This window comes from Prionailurus viverrinus, chromosome B4 (assembly GCF_022837055.1).
Source record: "Prionailurus viverrinus isolate Anna chromosome B4, UM_Priviv_1.0, whole genome shotgun sequence".
NCBI lineage: Eukaryota > Metazoa > Chordata > Mammalia > Carnivora > Felidae > Prionailurus > Prionailurus viverrinus.
In genome coordinates, this window is record NC_062567.1 from 59,837,746 (window position 1) to 59,854,124 (window position 16,379).

Sequence of the window (16,379 nt, forward strand, 5' to 3'; positions counted from 1 at the left end):
GAATAAAACCCAAACTTGATTTCGTGGACAACAGGGCCCTTCATGATCTGGGCCTGCCCCCTTCCTGACCTCTCCCCCTTCCTGACCTTGCCCCCTTTCAATTCCCACTTGCTCATTCCAAGGCTGGAGCCCTCTGTCCAGATCTTGGCAGGTCTTTGCAGGACTAGCTCCTCCTATCATTCACAAGGATTCAGGAGGCCTTCCCGGACCAACCGACACAACTTTGGCCAGGCCAGGCCAGGCCAGCCCACCCCTCTCCATCACTCTCTATCACTCTGTCCATTCCTTGGTGGTTATCTAGTATCTCTCTTCCTCTACTGGAAAATCAGCTACACAGGAGTAAAAACCTTGTCCTCCTTATTCACCAAGACATCTCTGGTGCCCGAAACAGTGCCTGGCACATGAGAGATGCTCAACAGATATTTGTTGATGAATGAAGCAAGATTAAAACAAAAAACAAAAAAAAAAAAACAAAAGCAAAAACAAAAAAAAAAACCAGGCAAAGGCAGAAATAATTGGAAACTAAGACCCTGAAACAAGAGTTTTCTGGGACCGCACAGAGGAATAAGAACAGCAATCTGAAATGGTAACGTGCTAATAGAATGAATCTAATTTCCATCTTTATTAAATTCTAACTTGCCCATGGCTTGAGCTATTTTAGAGGCAACCTAATTTAGTGAGTACCCGTTCTGGTAAATCTATGTTAATTTTCATGGCTAGGTCAAAATATTCTTAAAGGGAAAGAAAATTCTGTGACTTAGAAAAGATTTCCTGCATCCTCAAAAACATTCCTGAGAAGCAGAGTCCCCTGGGTTTCCTCCCATACCTGTGCTGTAATAAATTCCTATCACATACAACAAGCAGGTGGAGGGAGCATGGAGGCAGAGTGCTCTCCTCCCCCGGGAAACTGAGGGTGCCTGCTCTCCACTGCAAGGCTCCTCCACCGAGGACACGGTAAAGTGTTTGTTCTTCTTAACTGAGGCCTCAAAGATCCACATCTCACCCCGTGCTTCCAAATCAAAGCAGACAGCAGGGCTTCTACTTGCTTCTTCTTAACTACTCCTTTCTTATCTAAATCTAATATAAAGAAAAGGGAAGAAGGGAAAGAAGGAGGGACGGAGGGAGGGAAAGAAGAATGGAGCTAGGGAAACAAGGAGAGAGAGAAGGGAAGTCAGGAAAAAAAACATTCAACGTTTGATTTCTCCCGCCAAGCCATGCTGCACCAGGCGGTGCTGGATGGCAAACATGGGCGTGGGGAGCCCAGCTCAGTACCTCATCATGGACCACATAGCTCCAGGAGACACTGGGAATCCGCTGCTCTTGGGTTCTGGTGGCGATGGTGAGTGGCAGCCACCCCAAGCTCCTCGGTGAGGAAATCGATGCTGCTTCCCGTTCTCCCGGTGAGGCTGCGGGGGCAGTGACGGGGGCGGGGGACTCGCAGGCTGCTGCGGGCTGCGCTGATGGATGACCCCATTGCTCCTAATTGTGTATGTGGAACGGAGCAGAAACAAAGTCAGACAGAATGACAAGGTTTGCAACGAGAAACAGCAGTCCCCTGGCCCACTCCACGGTCTTGTTCCCTGGAAGCAGCCATGCTCAAGTCTTTCACCTCTTTTGTTTCTGGTACGTATCACAATGCTTTAAAAATAACAAGAGAACATATTTCTTTTTATTTTAGAACTTATACTGACTTACTACTACAGAAGACTAGGACTCAGTCCCTCTTACATGGTCACCAACACACACACACACCCTCTTCTTCACGCTTCATCCTCCAAATGTAGATTTCTTTCAAAATACTTGGTTGAAGTGATATTCGGGATTTACATAATTTTGATCTTGTAAAATACTGCTCATAGTTGATCCATCCAATGTACCGATTACATTTTCTTTCATGAATCCTCTGAGACAGAGTTCATAATCACTGAACGAACAGAAACTAAAACGTCTGGTACCACTGAATGATGTCCAGCATTTGGAAAAAAGCAAAGGGGATTCTTAGACACTGCTACAATCATTTCAGGAGCAATGTCTGAGCACGGGACACAGTGAACGTGCATCTACCCGTGGTCCCAGTAAGTCCACTCCTATGGTTATGCCCGAGAGAAACTCACATGTATTTGCACACAAAAAAATCCATTGCAGCATATTTTACAATAGTACAAGCTGTGAAAATTACCTAAATTCCAAATCCAGAAAGAGTTAAATAAATTGTGATAATTAAATACTGTACAACAGTTAAAATGAGTGTACTATAGCTACACATATGGACAATGATGTACCTCAAAAATCTCAAAGAGAAAAGCAAGTGATACTATTTATATAAAGTTTAAAAATATATTAAAAGATACTCTTTGGTATTCACTGGTACATACATACTAAGTAAGGGCATAAAGATAATCATAGAAATGAAAAGTGACAAGTTCAGGATTATGGTTACTTTTAGAGAAAGAGGTTAGGGACAGGAGTCAGGGAATGTTATTCTCTGCATGTTGGAAATTATATCAAATTTTTTAGAAAAGAAAGAAAAGCAAAAAGAAATTTAACTTTCAGGAGCTGCTCTTTCACTGAAAATGTTTCTTCCTAAAGGTGATGTCAAATCTAAGAAATCCCACTCCATTTCTATGGTCTAATACTAAAATTTAGGAATAAATTGCTCTTCATGTAGGAGAGTCTCCCAACATTTGTTTCTGTTACTGTTTTTTCCTGCTCCTGGATCATATGATAAAAGACCTCAAGAACAACTTAGTACCAAGAGGTTTACTCTAAATGAACAGATAAGGGGTGCCTGGGTGGCTCAGTCAGTTAAGCGTCTGGCTTCGGCTCAGGCCATGACCTCACATGATCTCACATCAGGCTCTGTGCTGACAGCTCAGAGCCTGGAGACTGCTTCAGATTCCGTGTCTCCCTCTCTCTCTGCCCCTCTCCCACTCATGCTCTGTCTCTGTCTCTCAAAAATGAATAAACATTAAAATTTTTTTTTTTTTAATGAACAGATAAAGTGGAAGGAGAGCCCTAAGAATCTGTACAAAACTGTGTGTGTATACATGATTCTGGGGAAAGGGGACACAATTCTGTGAATTTTTAAAAAAAAATTTTTTTTAACTTTTTTTTGTTTTTGAGACAGGGGGAGACAGAGCGTGAGTGGGGGAGGGGCAGAGAGAGAGGGAGACACAGAATCCGAAGCAGGCTCCAGGCTCTGAGCTGTCAGCACAGAGCCTGATGCGGAGCTCGAAACCCACAAACCTGACCTGAGCTGAAGTCGGGGACGCTTAACCGACTGCGCCACCCGGGCGCCCCAATTCTGTAAATTTTCAAAAGCGTCATGATCCCCAGTACACTCAGAACCTCTGAGCTGACCTCATGGTACAAATGTGAGCCTAGGCCATGAGCAGCAGGTGTCCTGGGAGGTCTCTAGGTCCCTTCTCTGTGTTCCTTCCATGCAGGCAGGGGTGCTCAGGGACAGACCTGCGGCTCTGAAGTCACACAGACAGGGCTCTCTCAATCCTGGGTTTGGGTGACTCTGGAGGGGTTACCTTCTGTGATTCTGTTTTCTCCTCCGTAAAATGAGGCCAACAGCGATTGTGGGCATTAAGTGACTTCAAGCCTGTAAATGGTGTGGCACAGTGCCTGACACATGAACAGAACTCAAGAGATATTAACCATTTTTGGCCAGGTCTCCCTGGTACATGCTCTCCATTCCTTCCTACCACTTTTCACAACTGTAATCAGTTACTCATGGAATTACTTATACAATGTCTGTCTTCCCTGATATTGCATATGCCCTTGGGGGGAAGAAATCTTCTGTCTCCTTCTTGGTCAGGCACAAAATGAGTATGTATTGAATGGATAGAGAAAAGATGAAGGAAAGAACGAATGTCTCCACTTATGCAGAGCTGCTGGTTATGAGAGCCAAAAGTTTCTAAAAAACAAAGCAGAGGCTAGAAGCTTTTCACCTTCTGAGCTATATATTAGCAATATGATTTCTCCCATAGAACTTCTAACAGTTTAGCATAATGAAGGCCAGAAACAATTATTAAAGAAATAAAAGAGACAATTATCCCTTTTGAAAAAAGCCTGGCTCAACAGTGACCAGATGAAAAAGAATGCTGTATACAGGCAACGGTGGCCTGGAAAGTCCCGAGCCCAGAGGAGACACGACTTCAGTGATGAAGTTAAAATTGCTCTGGACTGGACCACAGGAGAGGGTCTGCAGCCAGCTTTCTGCTATCAGTGAGCAAAGCAGAAAGGGGTTAGGAGGCGGAGACAAAAATGATGCAAGAAGGAAGTGGGAAGCAAGATGAGCTGATAGGTTGTTTGTAAAAAGTAAGGCAGGCACTGCCATTACTCCCATTGGTTGAGAGGTTGCAGAGGAAAGGCATTCTCATAGAAGCCAAGGGGAGGTCCTCTGGCTCACAGCTTTCTTGGCAGGAGCTTAGGTCAAAATGATAACTGAGCTCCTTCCTTTTACACGCCTCTGAGATTTACAGAGAGCCAATAGAGCACTAAAGTCTATTTAAATTATCTCCAAGCACGCCCAGGCAGGAAGGTGATCAGAATTTAATGACTCATCTCAGCTTGTTGCCACTCAATAACACTGCTCTTATCTTTATGTCAAGGAGTATAAAGAGGTAGGGAATGGGATAAAAAGGCAAGATTTTTTTTTAAGCTAAAATTCTTCATCAGATAAAGCAGAAGAATAAATCAACCACGTTTTTAAGAGTTCAAAAGTAAGGGCCTTATAATTACTGAAAAATGGGGTCTGCATGTCAAACTGTAAGTAATTATGGATTTGATAGAGAAAGAAAAATACAGTATGTGCTTCAACTTTTAATGTGCCACAGCATTCTTACCATCTATAATCTACAGGATATAATGAATGTGCTTAAATTCTTTTTTTTTAATGTGCTTAAATTCTTTAAGTGAAAATGGGCTACTAATTAAACTTGACCTTTAATTTGAATATAACATGTGAGTATTCCTGTATGGTTTAGACTGGCCTTTTGCAGAATTCCAAAACGAGACTCCCAAAACTCTCAGGTAACAGCATCATCCTTAGAACAAGTAAGCAGGTTCCAACTTAGCAGTGCTTTTTGATAGACAACACGCATTTGAATGCAGGGATTCAAGGCAAGCTATTAAAAAAAAACCTGTCACCATTTGCAACCACTTCTCTTTGTGAATCAAGAGGTCTCCATAGTATGCAACCGAAACAATCTAGCGATAGAAACCTGTAATCAGCATGGATACTTGCCAATTCCAAATTTGGGGCTCCCAAAATCTTTACGGTCCTCACTGACTTTTATAAAGTGTGAAGAGTTTGAACATATCTGATGCATTTATTTTAACAAAACAAGACTTACTAATTTATGGGCCAAGAGGTTACATTTAACACAACAGTGTACTTGTATTTATTTATTTTTGAATGAAAGTTTGAAATCTATTGATCTAAGTAATTGTCTGTGCACGCTCTGCTTGATGGCAAAACTTAAAAATGACTTACGATTTCTCTTGCTTGTGGGATAGGGAAAAGAGATCATAAACCAGGCACACTCCAAACACTGTGATGCCGGTCTCCTTCACCAGCATTGCACAGGTCCCCAGCAACAAACTGAGCAGCAAGAAGAAGGGGGACACTGTGGGAGGGAAACATTCCCCAACATGACGCTGGTCCACACTCCTGGAAAACAAGATTGAGACTCTTTTAATCTAAGAAGAAATATGGGTCACTGACAAACACCAACTTTTTAAAAAATATGATTTAACTCAATTTCATCGTATTCTAAGTAAGTAGGTGAACAAAGATTTCTTCGTGAATATTCATCACAGTTATTTAATATTGCAAAGATGAAAAAAGTAAATGCCCAACAACACTGAACTTTGGTATTTAAATTAAAATACACATAAATTATGATAAAAGATGGCATATAACAAATGGATATTGAAAAAAACACTTAAAAATTTTTTTAACGTTTATTTATTTTTGAGAGAGACAGAGACCAAGTGTGAGCAGGGGAGGGGCAGCGAGAGAGGGAGACACAGAATCTGAAGCAGGCTCCAGGCTCTGAGCCGTCAGCACAGAGCCCGATTCGGGGCTCAAACACATGAACCGCGAGATCATGACCTGAGATGAAGTTGGACGCCCAACTGAAGGAGTCACCCAGGTGTCCCCCCAACCAAAAACACTTAACATGATACCATAAAGATACAGTTAGTGACATGGAAGGATATTTGGTCAATATATTTTAAATGAATAATACGAGTTACTAAGCCATATACATGAACTCTGGAGCCAGGTTCCCTGGGTTCAAATCACAGCTTTGCAGTTAACTAACAGGGTATTATGGGGCAGGTTAGTATGCCTCTCGGGGCCTCGGTTTCCTCATATATGAAATGGGATCACAGTGTTGCAGGCAGGATTACATAAATGACTTATTACATGTGGAGTGGCTATCACATCATTATTATTATTCTAGCGAAAGTGTTTTATATACTTCTATACACAAATCTATACACAAATCTACTTCAGTAGATATACAAAATCCTCATTTTTCTGTGATGAAAATACAGATGTTTTGGCCTTTTTCTTTTCTTCTGATTAATTTGTATTTTTAAATTTATTTTCCAAGGAGATGTATTAGATAAAGTGTCTTTTTTCCTCAGTATAATTTCCAGCAGGGATTTTCAAAAGTCCCCTAGACCGATAAATCCTTTTTTCACCTTATATCATAGAATCAGCCCACACCAAAACTCATCACTATTCCTTCAGTAGGTGCCACACCCATTTGCCCCTAATCCTCTGAAGCAAGGCCAATATTTCTGTAGCTGCGACACCTGACTCTCACTGGTATGTCTTGGAACAATCACCTAAAATTATATGCCAAATTTGTGGCAGATACGCATTTTCCTCTTAAGCTGGTCTAGAGCTTACATTGCTAAAATTGAGAATGGCACGCACAACAGAAACTGTAACACCACGGCTCATTATCACACAGATACGGACACGCTGCTGGCCTCATCATGTTCCCGAATATATCAACGACACAGCAAAAGCTGCCCAGAATAAGTTTAAACCCAACAGCAACTGTGAATCTTGTTCTAATACCGGAGCAAACAGGAAGCAACTACTTGGTGAATTTGGATTTATATCTAAGATTTTCACAACAGCACTTCATACAATTAGCTTTGTGACTCTGTAGAAAGTCACAGAGCCAGGAATAGAGGCCTAATACCACACAGGTATCCCCCGCTTTTCAAAAGTTCACATTACTGCCACTTTACTTTTATGAAAGACCTACCTTCATACCTATTTTCACTAACAGAAAGAAATCTGAAGAGGGTCTTTGCTTTTACGAAAAAAGGTGAAAAGCAAAAACAACATTTGTTTGTTAGGAACCATTGTAGAGGTGCTGTTAGGAACCCACAGCAGCAGGGGCAGCCCCCAACAAGTTCCTTCCCGGGAACCACACCCAGCATCTCAGTCCCAAGCCTCCAGAGAGCTGAACCGTGTGAGCCTCTGTGCCTTATCTCCATCTATTCCGTGCATTCATTAGCAAGATGTGTCCTAAGATATCAGAAAAAGCCTAAGAGAAGTTGTTTTTTGGGTCTGGGAATGCCCCCAATTTTTCCATAGAAATTAACGGTAATTGCTTCTTCACTTTGAGCCATTTCAGCTTACAAAAGTTTTCAGAGAAATGCTCTACTTTCAGATAGCAGGGGAAACCTGTACTAAGAAAAGGCTCCACTCATTAAACCGAAATTTCATAAGAATTAATTCTTTTCATTCTTGATCATCCAAGGTCTAAACCTGTTTGTTACAGGGCTTCTCAATCTCAATCTTGGTACTACTAGCATTTTGGGGAAAACGATTCTTTGTTGTTAGGGCCGTACTGAACATTGTAGGATGCTTGGCCTCTACTTACTAAATGCCAACCGGTAACACCTTTCCACTTAACGACAAGCAAAAGTGTCTCCAGAAATTGTCAAATATCCCCAGGGGAAGGGCAAAAGTGTCCCTCATTGAGAACCACTTGTTTAGAATTGTATTTCTCAAGGTCCCGGGGCTCTGTAAGATGGTAGGTCATCAAACTGAGCCAAAGATCAAAGCTCATAAATCCCTAACCAAACATCTCTCCACAAAGTAGGGTAACAGGATTCACTCTCCCCTTTTCTGGGCCACTCTCTGAGCCATCCACCTCGCTCCTATTCTCTTTTTAACCTGCCCCTTTCCCTATGTGGCCATGTCACAATTCAAGTAAGAATCTGAGCACTTTGGGGGAGAAGGGACACTATAATGGGAAATTATTTTATTGCTTTTCAGTATCCCAAAGCAAGGAACTTCTGTGTTTTGATGAAAGGGTGTGTATATTAGAAAACCATGGTTGAGAAATACTACTTCTAATTCAGCCTTGTTATTTTAAGCTCTGAGCTACTTTCGTGAGGATAATAAAGAGGAAAAAAAAAAATTAGGACCAAAATGAACAGGAGGAATTAAACCAATCATGGCCAAATGGAAGACAGGACCATATCCAATATATACTGGCTCGGAGCGAAGATTTCAAATTCCATTCTCAGTAAGAAATGACAAGTAGGAATAATCAAGAAGCAAGCAGCATGAGGAGAGCAGTTTCTTTAAAAGGCTATGACAAAGTTGAGAATATGGCTGGAGGAGAGAGCAGCCTTGCATTTGGTAAGGGCAGGTTTCCTATCCTGATCTCCATGAAGCTTTCTAAGCTTTTTACTGCCAAGAAGTCTCCCTCATCTCTCAGGCAGATGCTCAGAGTCCGCACTACCCCCCAGCCCCCAACATGACAGCAATTCCCGAGGGGACAGCATTATTGTAACCACACAGAAGGGCATTCTTAGCCATACATACCTATTGTAGGAGAGAAAGGCCAACAGAAACAGCAGGCATGCTAACACGTCAGCTCTGCCAACAATTCCAGCCACCTAGAAAGTTTGAAAAGATAAAAACCTCAGAAAGTCACTTTCAGGAAACCATTATAGAATGGATTCGTTTTTAGATGAATGAAAAGTATGATAAAATAAGAAAACACATTCTTCTTCAAAATTTGACTTACGACTAACCACCTCTTGTATCATATATATAACGATAAGTTTATAGGAAGAAAAAAAAGGAAGGAAGGGAAAATATTTTCATGCTTAATTTCATTTTAACCTTTCTTCTATAGAAGGCCAATTCATACCACCAAAGCTTATTCCTTTGTTGATTTATTCAAAAATATTTTCTGAGTAATGACTGAAGGCCAGACACTGTGCTAGTCTTTAGGCAGCAGAGTGCTAATAGAGCAGAAGATATTTACAGAGTACTAGAAAAAAATAAGTTTAGGAAACAATAATTCTGGTAAAAACAGGAATGAGTATAAACTCTTGATGGCCATGTATGTATGTGTGTCTGTGTCAGTGTGTTTCTTAGTTCTGTCACTGAAAGAGCCTAAACGCAAGCTACCCCACTAGCAAAGAGTCATCCTGGCACTGACCACACACATTCCTCCACTAAGGAGAACGGGGGTCCTTGGAGAAGTGGCTGACTCCAGGGCTGAGGCGAAGGAGTTCGAACCCTGCGTCAGGCTCTGTGCTGAAGGGTTCAGAGCCTGGAGCCTGCTTCAGATTCTGTGTCTCCCTCTCTCTCTGCCCCTCCCCATTCACACTCTCAAAAATAAATAAACATTAAATTTTTTTTTTAAGTGACAGGTACGTGTCAAAAGAGCACAGAAGCTGGTGACAAAGGGCTCCCACCGACCAAATACAGACCATTTGAACATCAAAATAAGTAAAGACGATAATAAAATAAATCATTTTAAAAAACCAGACATCCATGAATGCATACTGATATTGATGGATGGATGAATGAATGCACAATATAAGTACACACATAAATACAGTAAGCAAGTGAATGGAAAATAATAGAAATCTCTTCCTTACATTAAAAAGCAAGTTAATGAATGTAGAGGGAATAGTGCAGCTGACAAATAGCCATTTTGTTTCCAAAAGAGTCAAGATTAGATAGAGCAAGAAACATCACAAAATACCAGTGGATGCTAAATCTAGGGTATAAAGGTTTGGTGAGGCAAAGCGTATTAGTAGGGCTTCAAAGCATGTCCTCATCAATTACTTGTTAAATGAAAAAGTAAAAAGAATAACTACACTATGGAGAAAATTCATTACACCTTAACTGGAGGTTCAAACTTGACTTCACCAATAAAGGGCCAATGGATGTGGCATGCCTCTGCACATGATACCCTGAGAAGGACACAATATCACTTTTGTCAAATTCCAGCCAAGGATGCATAACCTGAATGTAATCATGAGAAAACATCAGACAAACCCAGGATGAGGAATGTTCTATTAAATACATAAATAAATATATTTTATATTAATAAAGTATAAAATACAACAATTATACATTATCTGGTAACATTAAAATTCCAGGATTTTAATATGTTCTCATTTATACCATATCATGATTTATTATGTTACAACTCCTATAATCTAATGTATTATATTACATATATGATATTATTATATAATACATGTATGTATATTATACCTGCATAATCTACTACATGTGCATATATTATGTATTAACAGCTTATATACTATACTTTATATTTTTACATATTTCTATATTTATGTATTTACATACAATATATATACTATTTTTATTTATATATTATAAATTTTAACATATATATAAATCATGTGTTATACTTTGTATACGTGTTATATATATTATAATAACTTGATATAATATCAATGTTTATATATGTTATATAACATCAACTGCAATGTTATAATAAACATCATATAAACATTTTATATTATGCACATTAAATATGTTTTAAATTATATTTAAAGCTGTGAGTTATATTATAAAAAGACAATGAAGACTGGTAACTACTCCAAACTTAAGGAGACTGAAGAGAATGACTAATGACCTTGGTTTTAGGAAATACACAACTAAATTATTCTGGTGCAAAGAGGCATGAATTACGCAACCTACTCTCAAATGCTTCAGAATACAAATAATATTTTTATATATTAAGGGAGAAAGAGAGGAAGAATGACAAAACAAATGTGGCAAAATGTTAAAAATTGATGAGTCTGGATAAAGAGTATATGGTCACTGTATTTTTGAGGTTTAAAATTATTTTTTTTAATGTGTTACTTTAGAAAGGTACTAAAATGGAAGAGGGGTAGAGGACAGACAGCATTTTATAAATCTTTGTATAATTTCATTACTACTTAAAATGTGTGTGCATTTCTCTTACTCTTTTGAAATCCAAGAAACAAAACTGTAAAGGAAAAAAATGGAGGATGGTTCAAAGAATGCTTCAAAAAAGGCCACGTATGAGCTGGATCTTAAAGATGAGTCAGAGCTCACAAGGGAAATGAACAGGGTTGACATTTCAGGCACAGAGAACAGCATCACCCAAACCACAGAGGACCTGAAGTCCACAGTGTGTTAGAGAGTCAACCATAATTAATAGTGGAAAATAGAGTTCTGGGAAATGTACCTATAAATACTCTCATATAATGAGCACACTTTGCATTCATAAAGAAGAGGGAATGACACATGCATGGAACTAGACCATCCAAGGCTTGAATACAGACTCCTTCTCTTGCCATTTGAATGAGACTCAATTTTGTTTATCTTTAATTTCTGGGATTTGGTTTTGTTATCTTTAAAATGAGTATAACACCCACATCTCACGTTACTGTTATAATTAATGAGTTTACATATATATATATATATGTATATATATGTATGTATATATATATATACTTTATATATATAAAGTGTATATATATATAAACTTCATTAGATAAATGAATATATTAGTTAAGAATATAAATAGAACGTAATTTAGTTATATACCTGCATATGGATTGACAGCAAGTCACATATTGAGAAAAATTCAAGTCCAATGTACACCAAGAGAAAACTGGATACAGCCAAAGAATTACACTAGCAGTACAGAGTTAAAAGCTATTAGCTAATGTGGCTGCCTGGACTATACACTGTTCATTGATCCATTCCTTTATAAGGCATTTGCATGCTAAATCAGGAAGATGGCATGACACAAAGGAGGTACACAGTGACAATATGGTGTCACCTCAGCGTCAGAACCAGCTCAGACTTACAGTCTGTAGAGCAACAATTGCACACAGGTTAACTGTGAGCCCAGATCTGCTCAGTCTACACCACCACATCTCTGAGCATTGAGCTCAGCAACACCTGCGAGGCCTCTAGAACACTAAACAGAGAGCCCAACTCACTAGCAACAAAGTCTTGGGAGAAAGCCACACATCTGGACCCAGAGGGACGCTCACCACAGCACAACTGATGTGGCCAACTCACACAACAGCAAGAGGTGCAAGCTGATATTGGGTGTAGCAAGTTGGAATGAGGCAATCACAAGCTAGGCAAGCATAACTAATGTGCTAAAGGAGCCTGAAGGCTACTTCTCAAATTGCAGCCAGTTAGTGCTTCTGGGAAGCAGCAGCAGCAGCAGCAGTATGTGCCAGCTGGATGTGCCCAGATATAAAGAATGTAGTGTCCCTTGGAGCGGAAGCTCAGAGGGGTTGTTGAAATGTTAATGCTAACAGTGACAGACTCTGTGGCCAGTTTCAAACCACCAAGCATTCACTGAACACTTACTCTATATCCCTGTTGAGCTGGGGTCTCTGGGGCAAGAGGGTTAGATGTCTTAAAAACAAGGTGCTTGACACCAACTACTATATGTCAAGACCAACCATTCACTTTCACTGTGATTCAATTAGTCGGTAGCATCATGTTCAGTAATTGCATGATTTATTCCACTCAACAAACATTTTCCAAGTGCCTCCTATTTGTCAGGTACTGTGCCAGCTGGAGGGATATAACCTGCCTCAAGGAGTTTAACATCTGGTTGGGAGTCAAAAGAGGGTACTGCATGTATCATAAAGAGGAGAAATCATTGCCATGAGAGAATGGAGAGATTAATTTTGACTGTAGAATCTGGGAAGGCTTCGTGGAAAGGCTGGTGTTATACACTAACATCTAAAGGAGAGGCAAGAAGGGCTCAGTAAGTTGAAGACAGGGGAATGTGAATCCTGGGCCAGGGAAGGAACACAGAAGCATTCCAGGCAGAGGAAAGACCAGTCTCAAAACACAGGTGTTTCTGGAAGGGAAAGCATAAAGGGATGAAAGCATGGAATAAATGAAAATGGACAGGAATGGGCAATGGGAAGCAAACTGGGATGCTAAGTTGGAGCTCCTGGGTTTGATTCTATGACAACGTAGGCTGAACTGTAGGGTGCTGGGAAATACAAAGGACCCAGCCAAAAATACATGCAGATGGATAGCATGTACTTCTGCCTCAAGCTGCAGGTTTTCATCACCAAAAGGGTAGCTGTAACTTGAGAACTGAACTCTGTAACACATACTCAAGTAATGGAAAAAATGAGTGAACATCATAGGGGTAGAATGGAAACAATGTAACATTCAGATCTAGGTCCTAGTGAGCTTAACAGAATCACATGTGGAAATTACCAATTAAGAATTTAATTTGTCCCCAAAACTTGTTATTTCTTAGAATAACATTCATAGGATTTGTACAAAGTATTGCATGTGTATCAAGTTATTGATTGTTCCATCTGCAAGAATGAGTCCCATTAGTGTTAGACAGGGACAGGAAACACACACTTAACACATCCAACAGCTGAAAGCCAGAATGACTGATTAGATCACTACCAATTCTCTCCTACATGCTCTTGTCCCAGTTCTGGAAATGTTGACCTTAACCTTCAGCTCCATGTATCAGCATTTCCTGCTCTTGCTTTTGACTTGACGTAAGTCAAGTGCATTCCTTCCAACCAATAATGTTTCTATAATGATTGCTAAGTTTTATTCCTACAAGGGAATTACAATGATATTCCCCATTTTCCCAATTTCTCTACTTATTTTTCTCATGATTCAGGATTCAGAAAAACATACAAATTTCCCATGATTTCCCCAGAAATATACTGTCAGAAACCCTTCTGGGCCACCTGGGTGGCTCAGTCGGTTAAGCGTCTGCCTCTTGATTTAGGCTTAGGTCACAATCTTATGGTTCATGGAATCGAGCCCAAACATTGGGCTCTGACCTGACAGCATGAAGCGGGCTTGGGATTCTCTCTCTCAACCTTATTCTCTGCCCCTCTCCTGCTTGCTGTCTCTCAAAAAAAAAAAAAAAAAAAAAAAAAAAAAAGAGAGAGAGAGAGACAATAAAAGAAAACTCTTCCAAGAATCACAGGCCTTCAACGAAGAAAGGTCTGCGTATACCTTGGTCAGTGCTATACCCTCTGCAATCTATTTGTTGAAAGACTGAGTAAATAAATGAACTTGTTCCTGCATACTTAAATTGGAAATGATTTTTTTTATTACAACATATTGTTTTGTCTTGTATGTATTTATGTGTATGTTCTTTGGCTTTTTTAGGAGCTTGTGAACAAATTATGGGTAGGGACCCCTTATCCACCCACATACCCTCTTGGCATCTAGCACAGTGCTTGCACCAAACAAGTATTCATTTACTATATGCTGTTTTATGTAATTAAGGAAGCAAATCTTTGATCGGACCAATATGTTGAAACTAAACCCCTCCTCCTGTGGGGCACTGGGCTCTGTGCTGACAGCTCAGAGCCTGGAGCCTGCTTCAGGTTCTGTGTCTCCCTCTCCCTGTGTCCCTCCCCTGCTCCCTCTCTTGCTCGCTCTCTCTCTCTCTCTCTCTCTCTCTCAAAAATAAACATTAAAAAAATTTTTGAGCCCCTCCCCGAAAAATGTAAATCCTCCATCCTTCCTGGGATTACTTATGGTCCCATTTTTGTTCTTGTTTAACAAAAGGGAGATATATCCCTCTAACTGCCTCTCCAGCCACCCTGTGATCTATTTTCCCTTTTTTTTTTTTTTATTTTTTTTTTCAACATTTATTTATTTTTGGGACAGAGAGAGACAGAGCATGAACGGGGGAGGGGCAGAGAGAGAGGGAGACACAGAATCGGAAACAGGCTCCAGGCTCTGAGCCATCAGCCCAGAGCCTGACGCGGGGCTCGAACTCCCGGACCGCGAGATCGTGACCTGGCTGAAGTCGGACGCTTAACCGACTGCACCACCCAGGCGCCCCTATTTTCCCTTTTTAAAAATAATTTGTCACTAAGTCTTCCACAACACAATACCTTTTTTTCTATTTCTCTGTCTTCTTCCTTAGAAACCTAAACTATTACCTATAACTGAAATAGTGTCTTGATTTTACTTCCTAGTATAGATTGTTATGTAAGTCAAATTTCTTTACTTCCTTCACTTCCTTCCTACACTTCTCTCATTCCTTGTGAATGCAAATAGTTTCTTTAAACTTTTTCCTTAAATGTCCAGCTCTCAGACTCCTTTGTCCCTATAATTGTGTTATCATGGATTTTTTTTATTAGTACAAAAGCTTATTGAAACCTTTTCATTTTTTTAAGTCTATTTATTGTGAGAAAGAGAGAGCATGAGCGGGGGTGGGGAGGATTTGGGGAGGAAGAGGGAGGAGGGCAGAGAGAGAGGACTAGAGAGAATCCCAAGCAGGCTCCATGCTATCAGTGCAGAGCCTGATACAGGGCTCGAACTCACAAACTGTGAGATCACGACCTGAGCGGACACCAAGAGCTGGACGCTCAACCGACTGAGCCACCCAAGGTGTCTCCTTACTGAAACCTTTTTTTAAAGGTCACTTTGCTAACAGGATTTTTTTTCTTAGAATTCGACCTAACTCTACCAGCTCATGATCTCACTGTCCAAGGTTACCTGCTCTCCCTCTTTGCAAGCATAGAATTAAGACTGTTATTGTCCTATTCATTTATTCTTTCCTGAAAAAATGTTCCCCAAGATGCTCCACACACATATTTTCAACTGTACTTTGACCTGGTGTCATATATTCTATATGGCTAGGAGTAATAGTCTTTGATTATTTCTCTTCATATGACATCCAAAAAGAATATTAAAAACTTAGGTATCTCTCTCATCTTTTAAAATTCATATCTAAAATTTTTCATCATAATTTTAAATACCTGCAAGGATCTAATTTCCTATGCATTGTAAATACTGACATTTCAAAATAAGGCCATAATATTACTGTTTTAAATGTACCAAATGGAATCTGGAATGTACCACAGCAGTTAGAAGCTCATTGTTTTCCATTTACACAAACATGAACAGGCTCTTCATTAAATGATGGATATTTCACACCCATTTCCCCTTGAACTCTTACTTCTATTTTATTTCCTCCTCAGCATTGTTTCTTAATGTATTAAATAGTTATGCTTAAAAATATTCTACTTACCATCTCCTCCCTGTAATA

General features: G+C 39.8%; 1 protein-coding gene across 2 annotated transcripts in view; it reads right to left on the reverse strand.

Moving 5' to 3' along the window:
* TMTC1 (transmembrane O-mannosyltransferase targeting cadherins 1) overlaps nucleotides 1-16,379 on the reverse strand; it is a 278,435-nt gene that overhangs the window by 238,997 nt on the left and 23,059 nt on the right. For both annotated transcript variants that reach the window (XM_047866166.1, XM_047866165.1), the window contains exons 3-5: nucleotides 8,876-8,949; nucleotides 5,504-5,680; nucleotides 1,273-1,479 (exon numbers count right to left, since the gene is read on the reverse strand). In XM_047866166.1, coding sequence (XP_047722122.1) covers nucleotides 1,273-1,479; nucleotides 5,504-5,680; nucleotides 8,876-8,949 — 458 coding nt within the window. The remainder of the gene's footprint in view (nucleotides 1-1,272; nucleotides 1,480-5,503; nucleotides 5,681-8,875; nucleotides 8,950-16,379) is intronic.